We start from the raw sequence: 22,980 nt of genomic DNA, 5'->3' as shown, positions 1-22,980 counted from the left end.
TTCTTATGGAGAAATTGGATTTGCTTAACATTGTTTCGCTTAAAGTAGCATTTTTTTAGGAACATAACTACAATGTTAAGCGAGGAGTTACTGTATGGTTTTCCATAGGAGAGTAACTAACAGAAACTTGGTGGAATGAGCATAATCAGTGAGGGACAGTAATACCATGGTACAAAATATATCAGAAGGACAGAACAGGTCGTGCTGGTGGGGAAGTGGCACCATATGTGAAAGAAAGGGTAGAGTCAAATTAAGTAAAAATCTTAAATGAACCAAACTGTACCATAGAATCTCTATGGACAGTAATTCCATGCTTGAATAATAAGCATATAGCAGTAGGGATATACTACCAACCACCTGACAAGGATGGTGATAGTGACTGTGAAACGCTCAGGGAGATTAGAAGCTATAAAAATAAAAAACTCAATAATAATGGGGGATTTCAACTATCCCCATATTGACTGGATACATGTCACCTCAGGATGGGATGCAGAGACAAAGTTTCTTGACACTTTAAATTAGTGTTTCTTGGAGCAGCTAGTCCTGGATCCCACAAGGGGAGAGGCAATTCTTGATTTAGTGCTAAGTAGAGCAAGGATCTGGTCCAAGAGGGGAATATAGACAAACCGCTTGGTAATAGTGACAATAATATAATTAAATTATATTATATATGTGGTGGGGAAAACACCATAGCAGCCCAACATGGTAGCTTTTAATTTAAGAAAGGGGAACTATACAAAAACAGGAAGTTAGTTAAACTTATAAATAAACTGTTCACCCTCTATAACACTGATAGAGAACTATACACAGCTGTTTGCCTCCCCAGGTATTAATACATACTCTAGCTTAATTAATAAGTAAAAAGTGATTTTATTAAATACAGAGAGTAGGATTTAAGTGGTTCCAAGTAGTAACAGACAGAACAAAGTGAATTACCAGCAAAATAAAATAAAACATGCAAGTCTAAGCCTAGTACAGTAATAAAACTGAATACAGATAAAATCTCACCCTAAGAGATGTTTCAATAAGTTTCTTTCACAGACTGGACACCTTCCTAATCTGTGCACAATTCTTTCCCCTGGTACATCCCTTGTTCCAGCTCAGGTGGCAGCTAGAGGATTTCTCATGATGGCCGCCCCATTTGTTCTGTTCCACCCACTTATATATCTTTTGCGTAAGCCAGGAATCCTTTGTCCCTCTGGGTTCCCACCCCTCCTTCTCAATGGAAAAACACCAGGTTAAAGATGGATTCCAGTTCAGGTGACATGATTACATGTCACTATAAGACTTCATTACCCACTTGCCAGCACACAGATATACAGGAAGACTTAGAAGTAAAACAGAGCCATCTACTGTCAATTGTCCTGGTTAATGGGAGCCATCAAAATTCCAAACCACTATTATTGGCCCACACTTTGCATAATTACAATAAGCCCTCAGAGTTATATTTCATATTTCTCGTTTCAGATACAAGAGTGATACATTTATACAAATAGGATGACCACACTCAGTAGATTATAAGCTTTGTAATGATACCTTACAAGAGGCCTTTTGCATGAATCATATTTTAGTTACATTATATTCACACTCAGCTTACTTTCATAAAATCATATAGAGTGCAACATCATACTTATGTTCTTATCTACTCTCACAACTATTTTTAACAGCTCTGTTGCTATTACCAGGGCTGTAGTGGTTTGTGGAGGAACTGGTTCTGGTTAGCAGGTGACATAGTCAATGCTAGCCAGTATGTATTAATAACTGGCAGTGCTCTTCTCTACAGGTGATGACGACATGTACTTCTACCCGCTTGAATGGGACTTCCACCAACAGAGGGGGAACCAATGAGACCAGTCATACTTGTTTGGGGACTTCCGGTTGGCGATCAGGACAGGAGACACAATAACCTCTTATCTTCATATGGATTCTGGGCCAAAAGAAACAGGGTAATAGACAGCCGAGAGTTTTCTCCTGGTCGAGGTGGCTCACTATTGGTACCTGATGGGCCAACTTGAGTATTTCCTACCTGAATATGTGGGATACAAACAGTTGGATGTACAGTTCACCGTCCAGCGTACCCTGTGCTAGGCAACAGAGTAAGTCTCCCCGTAACTCAAAACAAGGCAAGGAAGTGGCTAATTCAGATGTCACCACTTCCCCATCTATAAGAGCTATGCCTTCTTCATAGACTCTCCTGAAGGAATCCTCCCTCTGCTGTTTGACTTGCAGGTCAGATGCTCCCTACAGCTTCCCCAAATCCACTAGGTCTCATTCCAGGTTTGGAACTCTAGGAATACCCATTCCAGTGGGAGTTGTCTGACTCACCCAGACAACAACGCTGGTCTCTTTTGCGTAGGTCGCGTCCCTCACATCTGGCAGCGCATTTCTCATTCCTGGTCTGCCAGGCCTTCATTGGGGTAGGAAAAAGTCCTTGTCCTTGAAGGGAAAGAGGTCGCCTAGTCTATTTCACCAGCCATCTCCATTCAGCTTCTCAAGAGTATGTGTAGTAGTGTCTGAAAGTGAAGACAATCCCATCCCAACAGGATTGGGTAATACATGCTAAGCCTACCATGAGGTGGCCAGTCTGTCCACCTGCTGTTAGACTTTAATACAGGAGTAGTCCCTCATGTACCCATGGTGACACATTAAGGATACTGTGCCTTCTGAGTGGACTTCAGCTTTTCTCAGCAGATCTTCTCTCACTAGGGTTTGTTCACAACTAGAGTCCATTGGGGCTCATAACTCTAGCTTGTCAACATGCATTATGGTTGTCAATTTCAAACCACCTAGCATTTGGTTGAGGCTGGGTAAAGAGAAGCCTGCCTCGTAATTAGACTCAATGGTTGGACAATCTTTCTTGCTATGCTCTTGTTCACACTGGAAACAGATCTTCCTCCCTAGTGAATCCTGTAATGGTGGGTGTGACATTCCTCTCTGGTGTTATCTGGACTGGTGATCTGCTAGGTCACTCCAAACCTTGACTTTGGGAGCCAGCCTTACCCTCCTCTGCTGTGAGAACACCCACTCCTGGGCTGTTCATGTAAGCTGCTGCTTGGATTGTGCAACCAAATGACACTAGCCAATATCTCCAGTCCCAGACACAACCCTAGGAACCTCCATCTTGCAGTGTCCAGTTATGCCCACTGGACGCTGCAAGCTTATATGAGTTTGTCAATTTAACAAAGAAATTGATATGTACCAGGCTTGTTATCTCAATGGGAGTCTCTGACACGCTTCAAACCAAACACACTGCTTCAGGTATAATAAGCAAACAGATTTATTAACTATAAAGATAGATTTTAAGTGGTTCTATGTCAAAAAATAAGTCAGATTTGGTCAAATGAAATAAAAGCAAAACGCACTCTAAGCTGATCTTAACACTTTCAGTGCCCTTACAAACTTAGATGCTTCTCACCACAGGCTGGCTGGTTGCTCTCCAGCCAGGCTCTCCCTTTTGATCAGCACTTCAGTCGCTTGGTCTGGTGTATGTAGGTGTAGGTGGAAGAGAGAGGAAGAGCATGGCAAACGTCTCCCCCTTTTATCATGTCCTTTCTTCCCTCTTGGCTTCGCCCCCTTCAGAGTCAGGTGAGCATTATTTCATCGCAGTCCCAAACTGACCAAAGGGAGGGGGGTGACTCACTCGAGAGTCCAACAGATCCGTTTGTTGCTGCCTAGGCCAGCGTCCTTTGTTCCTGTGAGGCTGGGCTGCGTTTGTCCCATACATGTCCTGATGAGGTGTGAACTGCAGCTCCACTCTTGGAGAGTTTTTGCCTGGGCTTGCTTTAAGCCACGAGGATACATTTTCAGTTTCATAATTATATACATGAAATTATAACCTATAACATTACTATAACATCACTGTAACAACAATGCTCAGTGCATCATGAGCCTTCCAAAGACACCCAACATGACAAACTTTGCATTGGATACCACACAATCATATAATAAGGATGAACATGGGGGTGTAGGGAGTTCCCACAAGGTATAGAATGTCACAGTGGGATAGTCGGGGTCTTGGTCTGGTGCAACCTTCAGAGTCTGGACTGTCAAGGGTGAGGCCAGCCCTGGTCTCAAAATAGCCATCCCCCCACCCCCTTAAGGGCAGCCCTAGTCAAACTGGAGGAGGCAGGCTCTGGCCTGCTGGGTCAGGTTTGTGGGGTATTACCCTCCAAATAGTTCCCTGCTAGCCTCACCACTTCTTCCAGAGTCTCTGGTTAGTACCTCTGCACACACCCTTGCACAGCTGTGGAGAAGACCCAGAGAAACTGTTCGAGGATGATCAGTTCAGCTATCTGCTTGTTCATTCTAGCCTCAGGTCTCATCCACTTCCAGCTGACACCTTTGAATTTCTTTGCCAGTGCCTGGGGCTGCATGAATGTGCTAAATCTCTGCTCTCTGAAATAGCAACAAGTCTCTTCACTTAATTGCAGCCAGTCAAATATGGCTACCTTTACCATGGGTAGTCAAGGGCGGATTGTTGGTTGAGGGCCTGTGGTTCCCTGGTCAAAACAGAAGCTAAATCTCTGCTCTTTGAAATAGCAGCAGCAAGTCTCTTCACTTAATGCAGCCAGTCAAATATGGCTGCCTTTACCATTGGGTAATCAAGGGTGGATTGTTGGTTGAGGGCCTGTGGTTCCCTGGTCAAAACAGAAGCTAGGTGGATGATCCAGGTCTCAGGGTCCCAGTGGGTGCAGGTGGTGAGGTGTTCAAAGGGCCTCCAGGTCTTCTTCAGCTCCCATCTTGGACAGCACAGGACTGCTGGACCAACTCACCACCTGTGCCGTAGCTCCAGCCAGTGGGGCTGGTGCTATCCTAAGTGTTGCCCCCATACATTTACCCAGCTGCTGTTGCTCCATGGCTACATATCCAACCTTTGTTGGCTCTGCTGTTGAGCCATGGCCTGGGTGGCAGGCCTTCTGCTGTTGTCAGTGAGAGACTGTTTGCAGGTCATTTTGCCGCTGCTGGGCCTGTAACAAATGTAGCGTCAAGGTCTGCATCTATTGTTGTTGCTCCTGGTTCATTGCTTGCTGATCCAAGGCAGCAGCCCACTGCTGGGCTAGCAATCTGAGTGCTTCCTCCATCTTAGGCCTTACTGGGGGCTCAGACACAGTGAAACCCCACTTTTGGTACCATGTATAGGCTGGTGTGCTATGGTATCAGTGCCCCCTTTGGTCAGACGGAGCACTGCACAGAGTTTGCTCGGTCCAGCAGGACCGTGAGTCGGCTCTTCTTGTGAGTCTCTATGGCGGTCCTATTCTGGACTATGAAGGGTGTTAATTTCAGTCCTTCTGTGGTGCACACGTTTCCCCTTATACTTGGCAGGGACTAGATAGTGTTGGTCCTCAGGGGGCCTGCACCCCCTTTTGGTTCTTAAGTCTCTGTTGAGGGATTAGTAGTGGAACCCAGTGCCTCCAGATCAGGGCCCTTAAACCAGGCAGGCAGAATAAGTCCTCAGCAATTCTTTCTTCTGTACCCTGAGCTCCTTCCTACTTCTTTTGCTTCTGTGAGCTACTTCAGCCTGTGGTTCCAATCATCCTTTCTCTACAGAGTTGTCCCTGGATGGCTTCTCACCAGTTTGCTGGCAGGACTTTCCTTCTCTAGTCTGCTTGCTGCTCTGGCAGCCACTCTGTCCCTCTGCCTCTCAGCTCTTTTATTCTCCCAGTTGCTGTGAGGATGTGCCAGTCAGCACTGGGTAGTTGCTGCATTAACCCTTAGACCTCATGTCAGCATGGGGTCTATACACCCAGTGAAAGTATAAAGAGTACAAAAGTGTATCAAGAGTACAAAAACTCAAGTTATACTGTTATAATTTATTTGCTAGCTAGATGAACACCATATATATAATATAGTTTTAAGCATACAACTTTTTTTATCTTCATCTCACTCAAATACCATATCAATGAATTTTGTTCAATCTTTACAAAATAATTCCACATAAGGATTAATCCAAGTTTGAAAAATATCATCCCCAAATACAAATTTTTATGGAAGTTATAAATGTCTGAACTTTGGAATGGAATAGCTCTAGTCCAAAATTATAACAGATCAAAAAGAAAAAAAAGAGGTCCTAACCTGGTGCGAGTAGCCATATCCGAAACTTCCATAGCAGAACATAAACTCCACTTCCGCTGTGCAGAAAACCTGAAAATGTAACTTTTTTTCTTTTAAATGTAACAAGTAATTAACTCTTACCGCAAATACATTTACAAACAAGTTCCACAGTAAACAAGTACAAGTATGGTAAGCAAAGGGAAAAATACATGACATACCCTTTTTATTAACATGTTAATTATTTAATAGGCAATTCCTATTAGGGATAAAAAAATCTTCACAGTTACTTTCCTATCTTCCTCAAGATGTGTTGCATGTGTACATTCCACTGTAGGAGTACATGCACCCAATGTACTTGAGTCAGAGACTTTTACTCGTCATACCATTGGGTAGTACATGGATCCCTGCTATCCTTGTGTACCAAGCTGAGGGTATAAAGAGGTGTGGTCACCATCTCCCTCTCTATTCCTTCGCACAGCTGGTAAACTAAACCCAAAGCTGCAGGGAAGATGGGAGGGTCATGGAATGTACATATGCACAATACATCTCAAAGAACAAACAGTTACTGTACAGGTAAGTACATTTTTTTTCTTCTTTGAGTGATTGTGCAAATACGTATTCCACTGTAGGTGACTCACCAGCAGTTTATTTACAAGTGATAGGACTTCAGACTACTTGAAGAGAGACTGCAATACTGACTTGCTAAAGTTGGCATCCTCTCAGGAAGCTTGACTAATAGTGTAGTACACCTCTACCCCGATATAACGCTGTCCTCGGGAGTAAAAAAATCTTACCGCGTTATGGGTAAAACCGCATTATATCGAACTTGCTTTGGCCTCGAGCATCTCCATTATTAATAGTCAGCAAACAGCCCCCTCCCCATCTGACCCCCACCTACTTCCTGCCCCGACTGACCCCTCAGAACTCTGGACCATCCAACCCCCCCACATCCCTAATCACCTCTGAGACTCTCACGCTGAGCCACGCACCACACCAGGATGGGCGCTAGGACCCAGGGAGCTGGCACACGGAAGCGCTCACACCTGCTCAACCACATCAGCTGGGGCAAGCCCCGCGGGGGCAGAGCAGGGGAAACTGGCCCAGCGGCCACTGCCCTGTCTGCGTAGTGCACCCAGCCCGGTGCGACGGCTAAGCCTGCGAGGGGGAGCAGGGCAGGCAGCCTCGCCCGACGTGCCCGCGTGCACCTGGTCCCCACCCCGCTATGGACCCAGAGAGCCCACCCGGGGGCGCTGCTGCAAGCGGGGCGCAGCCTGCCAGCTAGGCCCGCTGTGTGCCGAGCCCTCCAGCGCCGGGACATGGGTACCTGCATGGCGCCATCTAGGACGGGCATCTCTCCCTGACCTGGATCTGCAACTTCCCCACGTGGACCAGTCTTCCCCAACTTCTTGGCGCCGGCTGGAGCCCATGTGATGTTCCCCTGCACTGCAGCTCCCCTCCTTGGGCTGTGGCTCCCCCCTACTCCCTGTCCCCTGATCACCCCCCAAGACCCTCTGCCCCGCCCCCCAGAGAGCGGCTTTACCGTTTTATATCCGAATTCGTGTTACATCGGGTCGTGTTATATCAGGGTAGAGGTGTATCTGGAGAAGGGATGTATAAATGACCACACTGCTGCTTTACAAATGTCTACTATGGCAATGTTGACAAGAAGGCTGATGAAGTGGAATGAACCCTAGTAGAGTAGGCTGTTATCCTTGGTGGCAGAGAGACCTTTGCCAGATCATAGCAACATTTAATACAATCTGACATCCAATGTGAAATACGCAGACCTAGAACAGGTGGTCCTTTAATGCTCTCAACATAGACTACAAACATCCTGGGAGAGGATCTGAAAGTCCACTTAAAATGCCAGAACACTCCGAACATCTAAGGTATGAAGCTTCTCTTCAGCCTTGGAAGAATGAGGCTTTGGAAAGAACACTGGAAGATTTAGTCTGGTTGAGGTGGAATGGTAGTATCACTTTGGGCATAAACTTAAGGATATGGATAACTTAAGGATATCAAGTGATACAAAAAAGATGGAAAATCCATCCACTGCTGGGTGTACTGCATACATGACCGATAAATGGACTCCCATTGAACTGATAGCGAGACCAGAGGATTTACAATGCAGTAGGTAGTCTTATCTCTATGCTATCAGCAGATAGCTGATGACATTCTTCCCAGATTTAAAACCTTTTCCATTTTGCTGCACATGTGGTGTTGGTGGAATCCCTTCTGCTGTTCACTAGAATGGCTTGGACATCACAGGAGCAGACTTTCCTCACTGCTCAAATAAGATCGTCCATGCCATTAGGTGTAAGTTGGGGTGTAGTGACTTGCCTTGAGACAAGAGATCCTCGGCCAGAGGTAGAGATACAGGTGGACGAATGGGGAGCTGATATATAGCTGTATACCAGTACTATCTTGGCCAGGTCAGGCAGGCAGGTGCTATAAGAATTAAGTTTGCCTTGGCTATTTTTCATTTCCTGATCACCCTCAGAATCAGAGGGACTGGAGGGAATGCATACAGTAGATGGTTCGACCAGGGAAAAAGAAAGGCATCTGTCATGGAATCTGGGCTGTGACCTGCCCTGAAGCAGAAGCTCCTGTAGTTGCTGTTCAGTTGGTTCCAAAGAGGTCTATTATTGCACAACCCATCTAACAGAAGATTTGCTGAAGAACATCCCTCCCTATTGACCGCTCATGGTCTCTGAAGTTTCTGCTGAGGGAATCTGCAATAATGTTCTTCACCCTGGAAGGTGAAAAGCCTTTAGCAAGCTATTGTTCTTTATACAGAAGTTTCACAAGTGGATTGCTTCTTGGCACAGCTGAGATGACCTCACACTTCCCTGCTTTTTCAGATAAAACATAGCAGTGGTGTTGCTGCTGAGAACTTGAACCACCTGCTCCCTGATGGTAGTAATGATCATCTCACAGGCCCAACAAATAGCTCAAAGTTCCAGCACATTTACATGGAACAAAAGTTCCTGAGGCATCCAAAGTACTGGAGTCTGGAAGCTGACCCAGGTGGGCCCCCAAACCCCAGTGGATGCATCTGTTACCAAAGTCACAGTTTGTTCTGGTGATAGGAAAGGAAGCCCTTGCATACATTCGAAGGGTCTAATGACCAATTCAGGGCACTGATCCACTCGTGCAGTGTGTCCAGTGAATGTCTGCTTGGATGATATACTGAGTGAAGCCAGGCCTGCAGACATCTGAGGAGTGCAGTCTGACATGCTGAGTCATATATGTGCACAAAGCCATGTGTCCCAACAGTTGTAGACACAAGTGCACTGTTGTCCTTGGGTTAGACTTGAGATTCTCACACAGAAAGACTATGGACCAGAACCAGTTCATCACTGGGAGGTAAGCCATGGTAGTTGTGGCATCAAGATCTGCCCCTATGAAACCTATTCACTATGTTGGTTGTAATGTTGATTTCTCTACATTCAGGTTTCTGCTGGTAGTAAGATCTGTCTCGCATTTGGGGCTTAAAAAGCTTCCTTTTTGTTACTGGGATATAGAAACCCAGCAAATGAAGGACCACATGAGAATCTTTCAACATGCACATGGTGTCACTGGTCTTCTGAGAAAACAGTTTAGCACTTTCAAACAGCAGATCTTCTATTGTATTTTGTAGATCTTTTGGGATACCGGAGGGCTGCAACCAAGAGCATCTCATTGAGATGGCTGAAGCCACTGAACATGACATGGTATCTGACATGTTGATAATTGCCTGGAGAGATAACTGTGTTGTGAGATGACCCTCAAAGACTAAAGTTGAAAAGTGATCCTGTATTCTTCAAGCAGTTTGTTCACAAATTTTGAAATTGCTGACTAGTTAATAAAGGTACATTTGGACAATAATGCCAGGTCATTTGCAGGGCCGTCCCTAGCCACTTTTTGTGCCCTATGCAGGCCCTGCCATGGGGGGAAGGGGAGGAGCTGGCTTGGGGGACAGGGAGAAACCGCCCCCCAGCATGAGCCGGCAGAGTGGAGCAGGTTGGGGCCGGGTCGTGCCACTTCCTGCTGCCCGGTGAGTACAGGGCAGGCCCGACCCCACATTCACGGGGCAGCGGTAAGTGGAGCGACCCAGGCCCAGCCCGCTCCTCTCTGCTCCCCTTGCTCCCAGCCTTGGGGCTTGGGAGGAAGGGAGGAACCGCCCCCAGCACTCACTGGCAGTGTGTCTGGGAGCCAGGGAGCGGAGCAGGCTGGGGCTGGGTCGCTCCACTTACCGACACCAGTGAATGCAGGCCCGCCCCCTGTTGCAGTCCTCAGGGGAGTGGGGGTGGGGCAGGGGCAGAGCAGGGGCTGGGGTAGAGTAGGGGTGGGAAGAGGCAGGGCTGGGGTGGAGCATGGGTGGGGGCCAGGGGGAAGAGGCAGAGCGGGGCCTGCAGCTGCATACTTTGCATATGGGTAGGGCCAGCCCTGGTCATTTGACACCCTCATTTGAAGGCTTGCAGTGGCATAAACCTTTCTACTGTACAAGTTCAGTCTCTATACTCCTTATCCTTCAGGGTAGCCAGAAGGTAAGACTGCCTTGAATGCTTGTTTACCGCTGCTCCTGATAATACACACATTGATCTGAGCATTGAATTCAGAAAACCCATGTTCACTTATGGGCTTTGCCTACAAAAGGATAATGTACCAAAAACTCATAGTGTTTAATCTGTCTAATGCATTTTCAAACTTGTCATAAAACACTCTGAAACCTGCCATAAAACACCATATACATTTAAGTACATAAAGTAGCATAAACTGTATGTACTTTGTTTCATACTGCTATGGGTCATAGATAATGACAATATCTGCATTCTCCATATTGCATAGACACAATGGGCTAGATTCATCTACACAGCGCAGAAGGGAAATTCATCATGGGGAAAGAGCAGGCATCGTTTCTCCTGCCAACTTCCCTCAAGGGTTATGGCATGGGAAGGCAAGTTTAGTTTCTGCCAAGGTTAACATAGGAGCTTCACCAATAGAGTCCGCAAGGGGATGCACTGAATTGGTGCATTTTCTGATCATCCTGGCTATGCCCTCTTTCCACTCAGCACTGTTCAATGTTGTGGATACAGTGGGCACCTCTGGGTTCCTCTGCAGATAAGTTTTTGTTGCCCTCAAGGGTTATGCCACGCTAAGGCCCTACATTGCCACAATCTCAATCCTTGCCTGAATTGCACCGCCAAACCTACAAACCAATGTGTGTCAGAAACTGGAGATGGCTCAGTAGGTTACAAAAATTCACATGGCCTAAACATTTGGCTAGCATAGAGTAGGTTAGTACACCAGTTTTACACAGACTGATTTTTGTGTATTACTTCTCCCTAATAATTTTAAGAGTGGAAATTTTCTTATTATGCAGACTATCTAAATTCTGTTGTCAGTAGTATCAGTACAACTCCTCTGAAGTCAATGAAGCTGTGCTGGCATCACTGTGTAGACTATGGCCCATCCATTGTATGTGAACCTTATGACATCACTGGTGCTATGCTGATTTACTGCAGCCAAGGATTTGGGTCTACTTGCCATTCTTCTCTTTCACTATCCTTTTCTCTCTGTTTTAGTCACTTTACCATTCAGTGCTCCTGGAAGGCTATAATGCAGTGTTCAATTGATATGCATGTATCTGTATGCAATTAAAATTATATTGCAATGACATGAAGTCACCTGTGTATATTATTTTGTCATTTCACCAAAGAAATCCTACCATGTTTCCAATCCTCATGGCACATGTTTCAATGAAGTGGCCTTTCTGGGTGAGTGGGGAAAGAAAGAAAAGGAATATTTAGATTCACAAATCTCCAAAACCAGTGTTTTATAGCAGTATATTACCAAGCATGTAAGAGGAATACACAAAATTTGTAGCTACAATAGATGAAGATGCCACATACTTTTCCCATACATTGTTATAGTTTAAAAATCAAATAAAAGGAAGCATACATGGAAATGCAGTTAGGCAATCTAGTTGTCTGATCTTGAGATTGTGAGTTCAAATCCTAGTTTTGCCACTGTCATTTTTTGTCTTTACAAAAGTTATTTAGAACCAGATTTTCAAACTTGAGTGATGAAAATTAGGTGTCAAAGGCCCAGATCCTGCAAACACATGCGACTAACATTATTCATGTAGTCCCACAGATTTTAATGCTACTACTCACATAAATAAAGTTATGCACATGTCAGTTGTTGCAGAATTGGGACCCAATTCTATATTTAGGTGCCTAAACACTTGTTTTAGGAAATAACTTTTGACACCCAAGTTTGAAAAACTGGCCTTAAGTCCTCAGTATCTCACAGATATTGAAATTTATTTATCTACAATATCTTGCAAGTCTTGCGAGGATTACATTTTTGTAGGCACTTCAAAGATAGAAAGAACAATATAAGTACCAACTATTATTATTACAGTACATTATCACCCAGTCAGCTAACAACTGGACACTTACATAAGGAAATACTGCTTTCTTATATTAACTGCTCTATCGTTTCAGTACAAACACTTGATATTGTGAGTATGGTTTATCTTGTGTACTACTTGCCAAAGTATGTGTGGAACAAACAATTTAGAACACGTCCTAGATAATCTTTTCTTTTGTCAGACCCACCTTAATGACTTCATAAAGATGTACAGTTGCACTCCCCAGCAACCTTGGAAAGTCTTTTGGACCTTGAAATCCTACCAATTCTAGAATAATCCTATTCCGCTCATCCTGTTGCCGCCTTGGAACCTGAAAATTAAATCACAACATCTACATGCTATCCACATGGAGCAACAAGAGCAACTGAGAAAAGGGTTAAATCTGGGGTAAGCTGACCTATTTGCTACAGCACTCACTACACAGTTCTGAGGGTAACAAGTGAAGGCTGGGCACTCACAGATCTCTTTGAAACTGATGGCATGGTAGCAGGCACCTTCCATTTAGGCTAAAAGGGAGAACAATTAAATGCCCCTCTGTTTAGTACTGTAATAGTTGAAATAATGGAAACTTCCAATGAAGGAGTAGACTTCGCACAAGGTCTGGGCAGTAGGGGCCATCTGGTCCAGTAGGATGCCCTGAGGGATAATAAATGCAGGGACTGGCAATTAATTGAACTGCAGTTGCATGTCAGAGGCAGGCAGAAAGCCAGGAGACAGTAAGAGAAGAATTGGTAGCATGGGCCTGACAGAAAGCTAAGAAAAAGCGTTTGGGGGCAGAATGCCGGCTGGAAATGCAGACTTGGAATTATGAGCAAGGAAACTGCCTCCTGCTGGTTTGACCTTACTGCTTTCAGAGAAACAGGGCTTTGTGCACCTTCTTTTTAAGTAAACAGGACTGCATCAAAGAAACATCTGACTATCATCAATTTTTCCTAAAGGAAACAACCCCAAACACCCTAAATTTTGGCTTACCACTTGGGTCAAAAGGGGTAATAGTAAGTTTCAATTGCCCCAAATAATAGGAATTTATGCTCCACAGCAAAGCCTAAATGGAGAACCTCATTGCACCCACTAGCAAAGGCATTCTGACTTCCCCCATATCACCCAGCCATGCTTCACATCAATCCCACCACCTTCCCAGTAGGCACAGCCCAGATTAAGTGTGCTTAGTTCGACAAAGATGATATGGCATGGTGGAATTGGCTACATTCGAGCTAAGAGTGCGTTTTTAGTAACATATACCCTACATATCACTATGTTATTCTTAAAAATGAGCCCAAAAACATTCCACATCAAAACAAGTTAAGCTGGACATAAGGTTGTAAATATGTACCAATAACTTCAGAGGGAAAATATCTTAATAAAACATTGCAATTAAAAAAAATACAAATATCTGGAAGCCCGGAAATTCAAAGTTAAGATTACACTTAAATCAAATATTGGAAAGCATGGAAATGCAGAATTTTACTACCCAAAACAATCTTAAATCTTCCCTTTTATTCCCTCCACTCTCCAATCTAAACCATGGAACAACTGTATGCCTGTTCACAATTTAGCTTGAACAGTGATGAGCTGCCAAAATCATAACAACCGGTTCCCTCCTCACCCCAGGAGGGATCATGCCCCCCCAGACTCCTGCCCCAACCAATCCCCCGCGTTCCTTGATGTCCCCCCCCCAGGGACCCCTGCCCCATCCACCCCCCTTTCCCTGTACCCTGAGTACCCTCCGCCGCTCCATCCAATCCCTCCTCTCATTCCTGATGGCCCCCCAGGACCCCTGCCCCATCCAACCACCCCTTCTCTCTGTCCCCTGACTGTCCCTGGAACCCTTGTCCCTGACTGCCTCCCACCGCCCAATCCAACCCCTGATCCTTTTTGACTGCCCCACCAGGACCCTTGCCCCTATTCAATCCCCTGCCCTCTGACCCCCCACCCCCAAACTCCCCTACCCTCTCTCCAACACCCCCTCCTTGCCCCCTTACCGCGCTGCCTGGACGTGGCTGGCGGCGCTACACCCAGGGCGGGCCGCGGCCAGAGCTGGAGCCGGGCAGCTGGGGCCGCCGCCACGCCCAGACCTGCGCTGCCAGAGCCCAGCCCCCTGGCAAAACAGCAGGGGTGGCTGGAGCCACGGGGCCAGGCCCGGCCGGAGGTGGGGGGCCGTGTCCAGAGCCGGGCATCCCGGGAGGTGGGGGCACGGCGGGGCCGGGGGGGGAATGCGGCCGGAGCTGGGCAGCTGGGGATGCAGGGCCGAGGGGGATGCGGCCGGGCCGGGCAGCCGGGGTCGGGGGCCGGGCAGCGGCCGGGATGCAGGGCCGGGCCGCGGGGCCGGGGCCGGGTGGGGCCGGGAGGGTCGCGGCCGGGAACGCTGGACGGGACGGGCCGGGGAGGGGGCCGGGGCCGGGGACGGGGACGCGGGGCTGGGAGGGGCAGGGACGGGCGGGGACCCGGGGCCGGGCGGGGACGGGGGCCGCGGCCGGGGTGGTCGGGGCCGGGCGGGGGCTGGGCCGGGGCCGGGTGGCCGGGAGGGTCGGGGCGGGGCCCGGCAGCCAGGGACGCGGAGCTGGGGAGGGTCGGGGCCGGGGAGGCGGGGCCGGGGCCGGGCCGCGGCTGGAGACCGGCCAGGGCACACGGCCCCCCCTAGTTTCCTACCTCAGCGTTGTCTTCCTGGGCCGGGGAAGCCTGCTTGCTTCTCAGCCCTCCCAGGCTTCCCGCACGAACAGCTGATTCGCGGGAAGCAGTGCGGGAGGAGAAGCAAGGAGGAGCATTCATGGCAGGAGGTGGAGGCAGAGCTGAGGTGAGCTGGGGCTGGGCAGCAGGGAGCGCTTGTTAAATTTAAATGCCCTTTTAGAACCAGTTTGTCCCACGGGGAACAACCGGTTCTAAAAGGGCTTCTAAATTTAACAACCGGTTCACGCGAACCGGTGCGAACCGGCTGCAGCTCACCACTGAGCTTGAACAATGACAGAATGAGCCACATATCCCCACTACACTGAACCATACTTGACAAATGAATATAAAGCACCAAGTGAACACTACGGGCCTGACTAACCAATCCATTATACCAGTTTTACACCAATGTAACTCCAATGATTTCTACGATATTATGATGTATGTGCACCCTACTCAACCAAAGAATAGTCTCCAATTCATTCTCCCTTGACCAGATAGCAATAATAATCTCTCAGCTCTGGGCAGAAGAAAAACAGTCTGTGGTTAAGGGACTGGAGCGGAGCCTGCAGACTTTATTGCAGTTTTACTTTATGAACCCAGATGAGATGGTAACAAAAAGAGAATAGTCACGAAGTACTACAGTACATGAGATTCCCTCCTCCTTGCTCCTGAAAAAGCAGCTCTAGATATTCAGTGTCATCATGCTATTAAACCAGTAATGAGAATTACATTATAAAAGAGCAGAAGCTGTAATAATACCTGTACAGAAAAATATTTCACATCTTCAAAATGAATCACAATGTCCTTTCTGCTATTCTTTAACTGTGATCTGAAAGTTTGTGGATTTGTGCATTTCATGACTTCGTTAACAGTAATGCGAAGCAGCAAGTTTGTATTTTCCTGTATATTGACTGAAAGTCATTCATTTAGGAAACATATAGATCTTTTTAGTGAGTCAGCAACAGTAAAGTGGGTTTATTACATGGTAGTGACTACCATGAAAATAATGAGCAATATACAATAAGATCTAATTCTCCTCACTGCGTGTGTGTGAACCCAATTAATAAACATGGGTATACTTTTAAGATTCAAATTTATCTTTTTCTGTCCACATTGGCACTTAACCAAGATCATATTACTATTTCTTCTTTCAGAAATAAACAGATATTTGACCACTGGCAGTGGTCAAAATATGAATTCACTATTGTCAATTTTACTGTTTCCCTTTTATGGGTAATTCAATTGCACTTGTATATCATTAAAACAGCATTATTAATTTTTTTAATATCAGACTGCAAATTCACAAAAATTGGCAGAGGGACTTAATGGCAGGTTACTTTGATGTTGCCGCACTGAAGAATGCAGTGCACTGAACTGTGAGACTTGTGATTAAAACATTCAGAAATAAAACACATCCACAGACTGCCTGTGATTAACTGTAATGTTAGGAAGCTGATGTACTGTTCAAGGGGGTGGGGGGTGGAAACACCTGAAAAGAGAAATATTAAAACTCTCAAAGGTTTATTATTAGGGCCCTACAAAATTCACAGTCCATTTTGGTCAATTACACGGTCATACGATTTAAAAAATCATAACTTTCATGATTTCAGCTATTTAAATCTGAAATTTCAGTGTTGTAATTATAAGGGTCCTGACCCAAAAAGGAGTTGTGGGGGTGGTCAGAAGGTTATGGTAGGTGGGATTGCAGTACCGCTACCCTTACTTCTGCACTGCTGCTGACTGTGGCGCTACCTTCAGAGCTGGGCAGCTGGAGAGCGGTGGCTTCTCTGAAGGCGGAGCTGCCACTAGCAGCAGCGCAGAGATAAGGATAGCATGGCATGGTATTGCCATCCTTACTTCTGCACTGCTGCCTGTAGAGCTTGATACCAGTCAGCTCTGTGTTTTGAGGGAACCAGGGTGCAGTGTCTGGCCTATCTGACTCATGAGGGACACCCCTGCCCCGGTTTCTGTTTGAACCAAGACCGATCAGAGAAAAGGTTTGCAGAGAGCAGTGAAGGGCATTGGGAGACACACCTAGACCCCTCCTGACAAGGATGACAAGATTAAGACATCTCCATTTGCATACAGAATGGAGAGCAGAGACAACTCCCCTAGCCTCATCTGTATGAAAGATGGGACAGGGATTAGCATACAGAATGAAGAACCGAGAACTGCACTGAACTCTGGGACCAGAAAAGCAGGGAAGCACTGCATCATGGGAATCTCTGCTCCAGATGTTAATGAACCTATGCCTGCCCACACCCAGCTCAGCAGTTATCTGACCAATTCTAGTAATAAATCCTTGATTGATATCCAAAATATTGAAGCAGCCTAGTTGCATTGTGAGCTCCCTGGAAGAAAACACCACCCATAGCCAAGAGTGATCAGCCCCTATTGTCTAGCCTTAAGAAAACCCTTCAGTCATCAAAAAGAATAGGAGTATTTGTGGCATCTTAGAGACTAACAATTTATTGTAGCATAAGCTTTCGTGGGCTATAGCTCACTTCATCGGATGCATGTAGTGAAAAATACAGAACAAAGATATATATACACACAGGGGAACATGAAACAATGGGTGTTACCATACACATTATAAGGAGAGTGATCAGTTAAGGTGAACTGTTGTCAGCAGGAGAGAAAAATAACTGTTTGTAGTGGTAATGAAAATGGTCCATTTCCAGCACTTGACAAGGAGATATAAGGAACCAGGGTGGGGGTGGGGGGTGGGGGAGAGAGATAAGCATGGGGAAATAGTTTTACTTTGTGTAATGGCCCATCCACTCCCAGTCTTTATTCAAACCTAATTTAATGGTGTTCAATTTGCACATTAATTCCAATTCAGCAGTCTCTTGTTGGAGTCTGTTTTTGAAGTTTTTTTGTTGTAATATTGTGACTTTTAGGTCTATAATCGAGTGGCCAGGGAGGTTGAAGTGTTCTCCAACTAGTTTTTGAATGTTATAATTCTTGATGTCTGATTTGTGTCCATTTATTCTTTTATGTAGAGACTGTCCAGTTTGGCCAATGTACATGGCAGAGGGGCATTGCTGGCGCATGATGGCATATATCAGTCATCAGTTTACCCATAAACAAATCTAGTGTTCTCTCTTGAACCACTGTTGTTTCTCTACAAAAACCCCTACCTAGGTTCAAGTAAGTGTTCTGATGCATAGACCCAAGCTTTGCATCAGTTCCACTGGGACTCCATCTCCTGACTGATCGTGCCTGTCTCCTGCCCTCAGGGCCCTGAGCTACCACCATCACCTGGGAACCCCGACCAGTTCAAGCTTCAGGGAGCGGTGAGATCCCCTTCTTTCTCTCTCTCTGTTTTCCTTTCCACCTTATGTATTAACCTTTAATAATGTTATGGTGGTTTAGCCCGCCTTGTGTAGCTATCACTATTATTCAATAAATAACTGTTATGGTTAAGCTGGTTGCTTCTCTCTCTCTTGCTGAACTTTACTCTTTTGTGTTTTTAGCTTCCCCCATTTACTCATCAGTAATGATTCTTTTATCTAAGCTAAAGATCCCTGCAGCGCCCAAAATACTGTGGGGTTTGCTTATCAAGTAGGTTACTATCAGTACAATTGTGATGTGAGAGTGCGGATTGGGACCTGCTGAATCTGGGACACATAAGGGTGGCAGCTTGAAAGTGCTGCTTGACCCAGTCCATTGAGCCCAGGGGCACATAAGGGGCGGGGGGGAAGCTTGAAAGTGCTGCTTGATCCAGCCAATTGAGTCCAGGGACATATAAGGGGTCAGCTTGAAAGTGCTGATTGACCCGGTCCACTCAGACTTGCTCTGTTAATGTATGTGTGTGTATGTGTGTTCATCCGGTTCTGGGGCTGGAGGAACCAAGCCCTAGGGAACCTAGGTCCTGCAGGATAGCTCCATTGGGAGGGGATTTGCATAAGGGAGAAATAGAGCGCCATATGAAAACACACGTGACAAAAGCAGTACATTGATAGAATTACAGAACACCCCCCCCCCCCCGTCCCCCGAAGAGTAACCCGAATAAATGAGCATACTCCAAAGTAACGGGTAGATCTGGTAACAAGCTAGGCCCTCAGTCAGCGGCCACCACTCTCCAGCTACCCAGCTCTGAAGGCAGCAGCGCAGAAGTAAGGGCGACATGGTATGGTATTGCCACCCTTACTTCTGCACTGCTCCTGGTAGGGCGTTGCCTTCAGAGCTGGGTGCCTGGTCAACAGCTGCTGCTCTCTGGTCACCCAGCTCTGAAGGCAGCACAGAAGTAAGGTTGACAATACCATTACCCCCTAAAATAACCATGAGACCCCTCTGCAGCTCCCTTTTGGGTCAGGACCCTCACCTTAAGAAAGGCTGGTCTCCCCCCATGAAATCTGTATAGTACAAGGTAAAAGCACACAAAAGGCCAGATTTCACGGTCCGTGATGTGTTTTTCATGGCTCTGAATTTGGTAGGGTCCTATTTATTATATATTGTTTTCATTTATTTAACAATAAAAAATAACATTACTTAAAATGTGAGCAACATACTATTTACTCAAACATGAAGTTTTGTGTAGACTGCCTGAAATACTGTACTTAAGATTTCCCAGGTGTCTTCTGGTCACTAACAATAACAATGTAAATGGTTTTAAAATAATTTGTCACCCTTTCATGAGTCAAAAATTCAGTCTAGATAGAGTACTCATAGACTCATAGGCTTTAAGGTTAGAAGGGACCATTATGATCATCTAGTCTGACCTCCTGCACACTGCAGGCCACAGAATCTCACCCACCCACTCCTGTATCAAACCTGTGTCTGAGCCATTGAAGTCCTCAAATCATGGTTTAAAGACTTCAGGGTGCAGATAATCTTCCAGCAAGCGATCCGTGATTGCTATATAACAATCCTAATAATTAAATATTTTTGCTTTTTAAAATTACAATTGTTCTCTCCATGTAAACGTGTCTTTTATTCCTACAGTACATAAACAAGGAAGTCTACTCAGTGAGTCTCCTTAGGATTCGATTACTGGACTCTGGCTCACTGCTAAATTCCTCATAAGTTCACACACTAAATGAATGTCAAACTCAATAGCTAGAGAAAGAAAGCATTATCTCTTAAGTGAACTGCAAGAACCTATAGAGTGAGATTCTCTATACTTCCCTGCCAGAATACTCTAAAGATGTGGTCAGTGCAAAGAGAGAGGAAAATATGCTTAGCAGAGGGTAGGGAAATAGAAAAAGGATACATTTTGATGTAAAATCTTTGCACACCTTCACATGAACAGCCAGGCAACCAACCTAATGAAACCCAAAAGAGGACAAATGATAAATTAATCCCATAAAAATCTTGAAACTTTCTGTAGGTCCTGATACAGCAATTTGTTATAGGCACTTCTTAACACAAGAAGTCATTTGTAAATGCATTTGTTGCTTTGTGGCAAAATAATGTAGTAACTTCGTCTTTATAAAATGGTGAGAAGAAATACAGGATTTCAAAAAAATTACATGCTTCCAGCAAACCCAGAAAAGGTGCAAACCTTTTCCCACTAACCATTAGGCCAAATCCTGGATTCTTTATTCAATTTTGCCTAGAGAAATATTTCAGGATTTAGTCTATGTAGAATTCCATTACTCTTTTTTAAAATGTAAAATATACTGCTCAGAGATACAGAAGTTTCAAAACTAGACAGGGAGAAAAATTAAGCAATGATAGCAATTTTAAAAAGCAATAAGGCACTACAAAGTATACAGGGATGGTGAATAAATGACACTTTTTGGAGCCCATACAGGAAACAACCCAAACATGCCTACACTTTAGGCAAGGTATTATTGCTTCTTTAACAATGTTTTAAATAAAACATTAAATAATTTGTTTTTGAGTGATACAATATTTCTTTACATTTTTTATAGACCAGATCCATGGATCTGGTATTAGATCTCCATTTGATATAGGCAAAGTTTGCAGTTGCTTTGTAAAAGACAGTGAGCTCTCTGGAGACAGGGGCTATGTCTCCCTTTTAGTTGTAGAGTGCCTGATCCACAGACAAAAAAAAAAAAATTTTCATCAGTAAACTGAACAATGAGTTTCTTGGCTTCAGCTGTGAACACAGAAGCTTATTAGTGAAATGAAAATCAAAAGCATTCTGCAATATAGAACAATTTCAAGGACATCCCTGAATGAGTATATTCAAGTAAATCAGGTGATTAAATTTTACCAAGAGTTGCATAGTAATTTTTAAATCTCTGTAAGCACATAAAAGCTTGATGCAGGGGTTCTCAAACTTCTTAATTTTGTAGATATCTTAATAAAGAGATTCTCATAGATCACGTCTCCTCTCATTATCAACCATATGAACAACCCCCCTCTAGTCTATGATTGCATTAATATCCATGTGACAACTAGAACAAATACTTAACTAAAAATACATAAAACACTGACTTAATAATACTTTTATATGTTTTTAAATGTAATTCAGTAACTGAAAACAAGAAAGAATCACAGCACTATGTGACCAGCCAACTCTCCATTGATTGCCAGCTAGTTCTCCAAGTACCACAGACTACTGTCGGAGAACCAATGGTCTGTAGTGTACATACCACATCTCCACAGGGGACTAAACTGTGGATGTCAGCAGGTTGTTCAGTTCCTTTATCAGATGACTTCAGGATTTTCTGCAACAACTACCAAAAGTAAGAAAAAAAGATTTTGCAATTGCCCTTTCAAAAAGAAAATACAGTACACTATTTCCTAATTAATTTGGAGGTTAAAAACAAACAAGTATATTTTGCAGCTTCCAACATAAGAGAACACTCCTATGACTCCACCAGTGAATAAAAACCAACAAAATCTAAAACCCTATAAAAATACGAGTCTCTCTTCCATAGGAAAGCATACTAACACTGGTGTTTGGACTCTAAACATGTATTCCTATGTATATTAATGGGCATACCTCTGCATTTCATGGCCAATCACAAATGTTGCTCTATTCAATCTTAGAGTAAAAGAGCTTTGAAATTGAGAAAGCATGTTTTCCCACAGCAGGGATGCACAAGGCAACACTCAAGAAGCGTAGTCACATAGGTTATCATTTACCACAGGATTAGGCAACCTATGGCACATGTGCCGAAGGCGGCACGCGAGCTGATTTTCAGTGGCACTCACACTGCTGGGTCCCGGCCACCGGTCCGGGGGGCTCTGCATTTTAATTTAATTTTAAATGAAGCTTCTTAAGCATTTAAAAAACCTTATTTACTTTACATACAACAATAGTTTAATTATATATTATAGACTTATAGAAAGAGACCTTCTAAAAACGTTAAAATGTATTATCGGCACGCGAAACCTTAAATTAGAGTGAATAAATGAAGACTTGGCACACCACTTCTGAAAGGTTGCCGACCCCTGATCTACCACCATATTCAAAAAGTTATTTTGGGTGAAGCCTAATTCAAACATTTTTAAATATGTTTGAAACTGAATTCTATTTTTTCACATCTTCTGAGCACAAGGCATTTTTGACAAAACACAGTCTTGTACAATGGATGGACTCTTAGCATAAAAATGGAATGATAAAACACTAGCCAAAACCTGTGACAACCTGGTGGCAAAAGGTTTTAGGGCCCCCACAAACTGCTGATGATAAACTACTGTATGAAATAGTCTTACATCAAATGAGAGTTTCTTGTTGCTAAAAAATAAGGAGACACTACTCCAAATTATTACTATGTAACAGTACCCTCTAGTGCTGAAAACAAAAGGAGTTTCTGGCTGCTTTTCTTATGAATATTCACAATTTCAACTTTCTGGATTAGTAGATGAATGAAAATAAAATGTGTTAGCCATTCACACCATTATAAGTATCTCCATCATAC

General features: G+C 44.7%; 1 protein-coding gene across 1 annotated transcript in view; it reads right to left on the bottom strand.

Annotated features, from left to right (window-relative positions):
* C2CD6 (C2 calcium dependent domain containing 6) overlaps positions 1-21,783 on the bottom strand; it is a 51,536-nt gene extending 29,753 nt beyond the window's left edge. Inside the window, exons 1-6 of the mRNA XM_039493521.1 lie at positions 21,706-21,783; positions 20,355-20,406; positions 15,899-16,050; positions 12,657-12,779; positions 11,762-11,806; positions 6,073-6,141 (exon numbers count right to left, since the gene is read on the bottom strand). Coding sequence (XP_039349455.1) covers positions 6,073-6,141; positions 11,762-11,806; positions 12,657-12,779; positions 15,899-15,997 — 336 coding nt within the window. The 5' untranslated portion in view covers positions 15,998-16,050; positions 20,355-20,406; positions 21,706-21,783. The remainder of the gene's footprint in view (positions 1-6,072; positions 6,142-11,761; positions 11,807-12,656; positions 12,780-15,898; positions 16,051-20,354; positions 20,407-21,705) is intronic.
* Positions 21,784-22,980: the final 1,197 nt, after the last annotated feature.

This window comes from Mauremys reevesii, linkage group 11, assembly GCF_016161935.1.
Source record: "Mauremys reevesii isolate NIE-2019 linkage group 11, ASM1616193v1, whole genome shotgun sequence".
In the NCBI taxonomy this organism is placed as follows: Eukaryota; Metazoa; Chordata; order Testudines; family Geoemydidae; genus Mauremys; species Mauremys reevesii.
The sequence above is the reverse complement of the archived record's forward strand: the minus strand, read 5'-3'. Positions and strand labels throughout refer to the sequence as shown.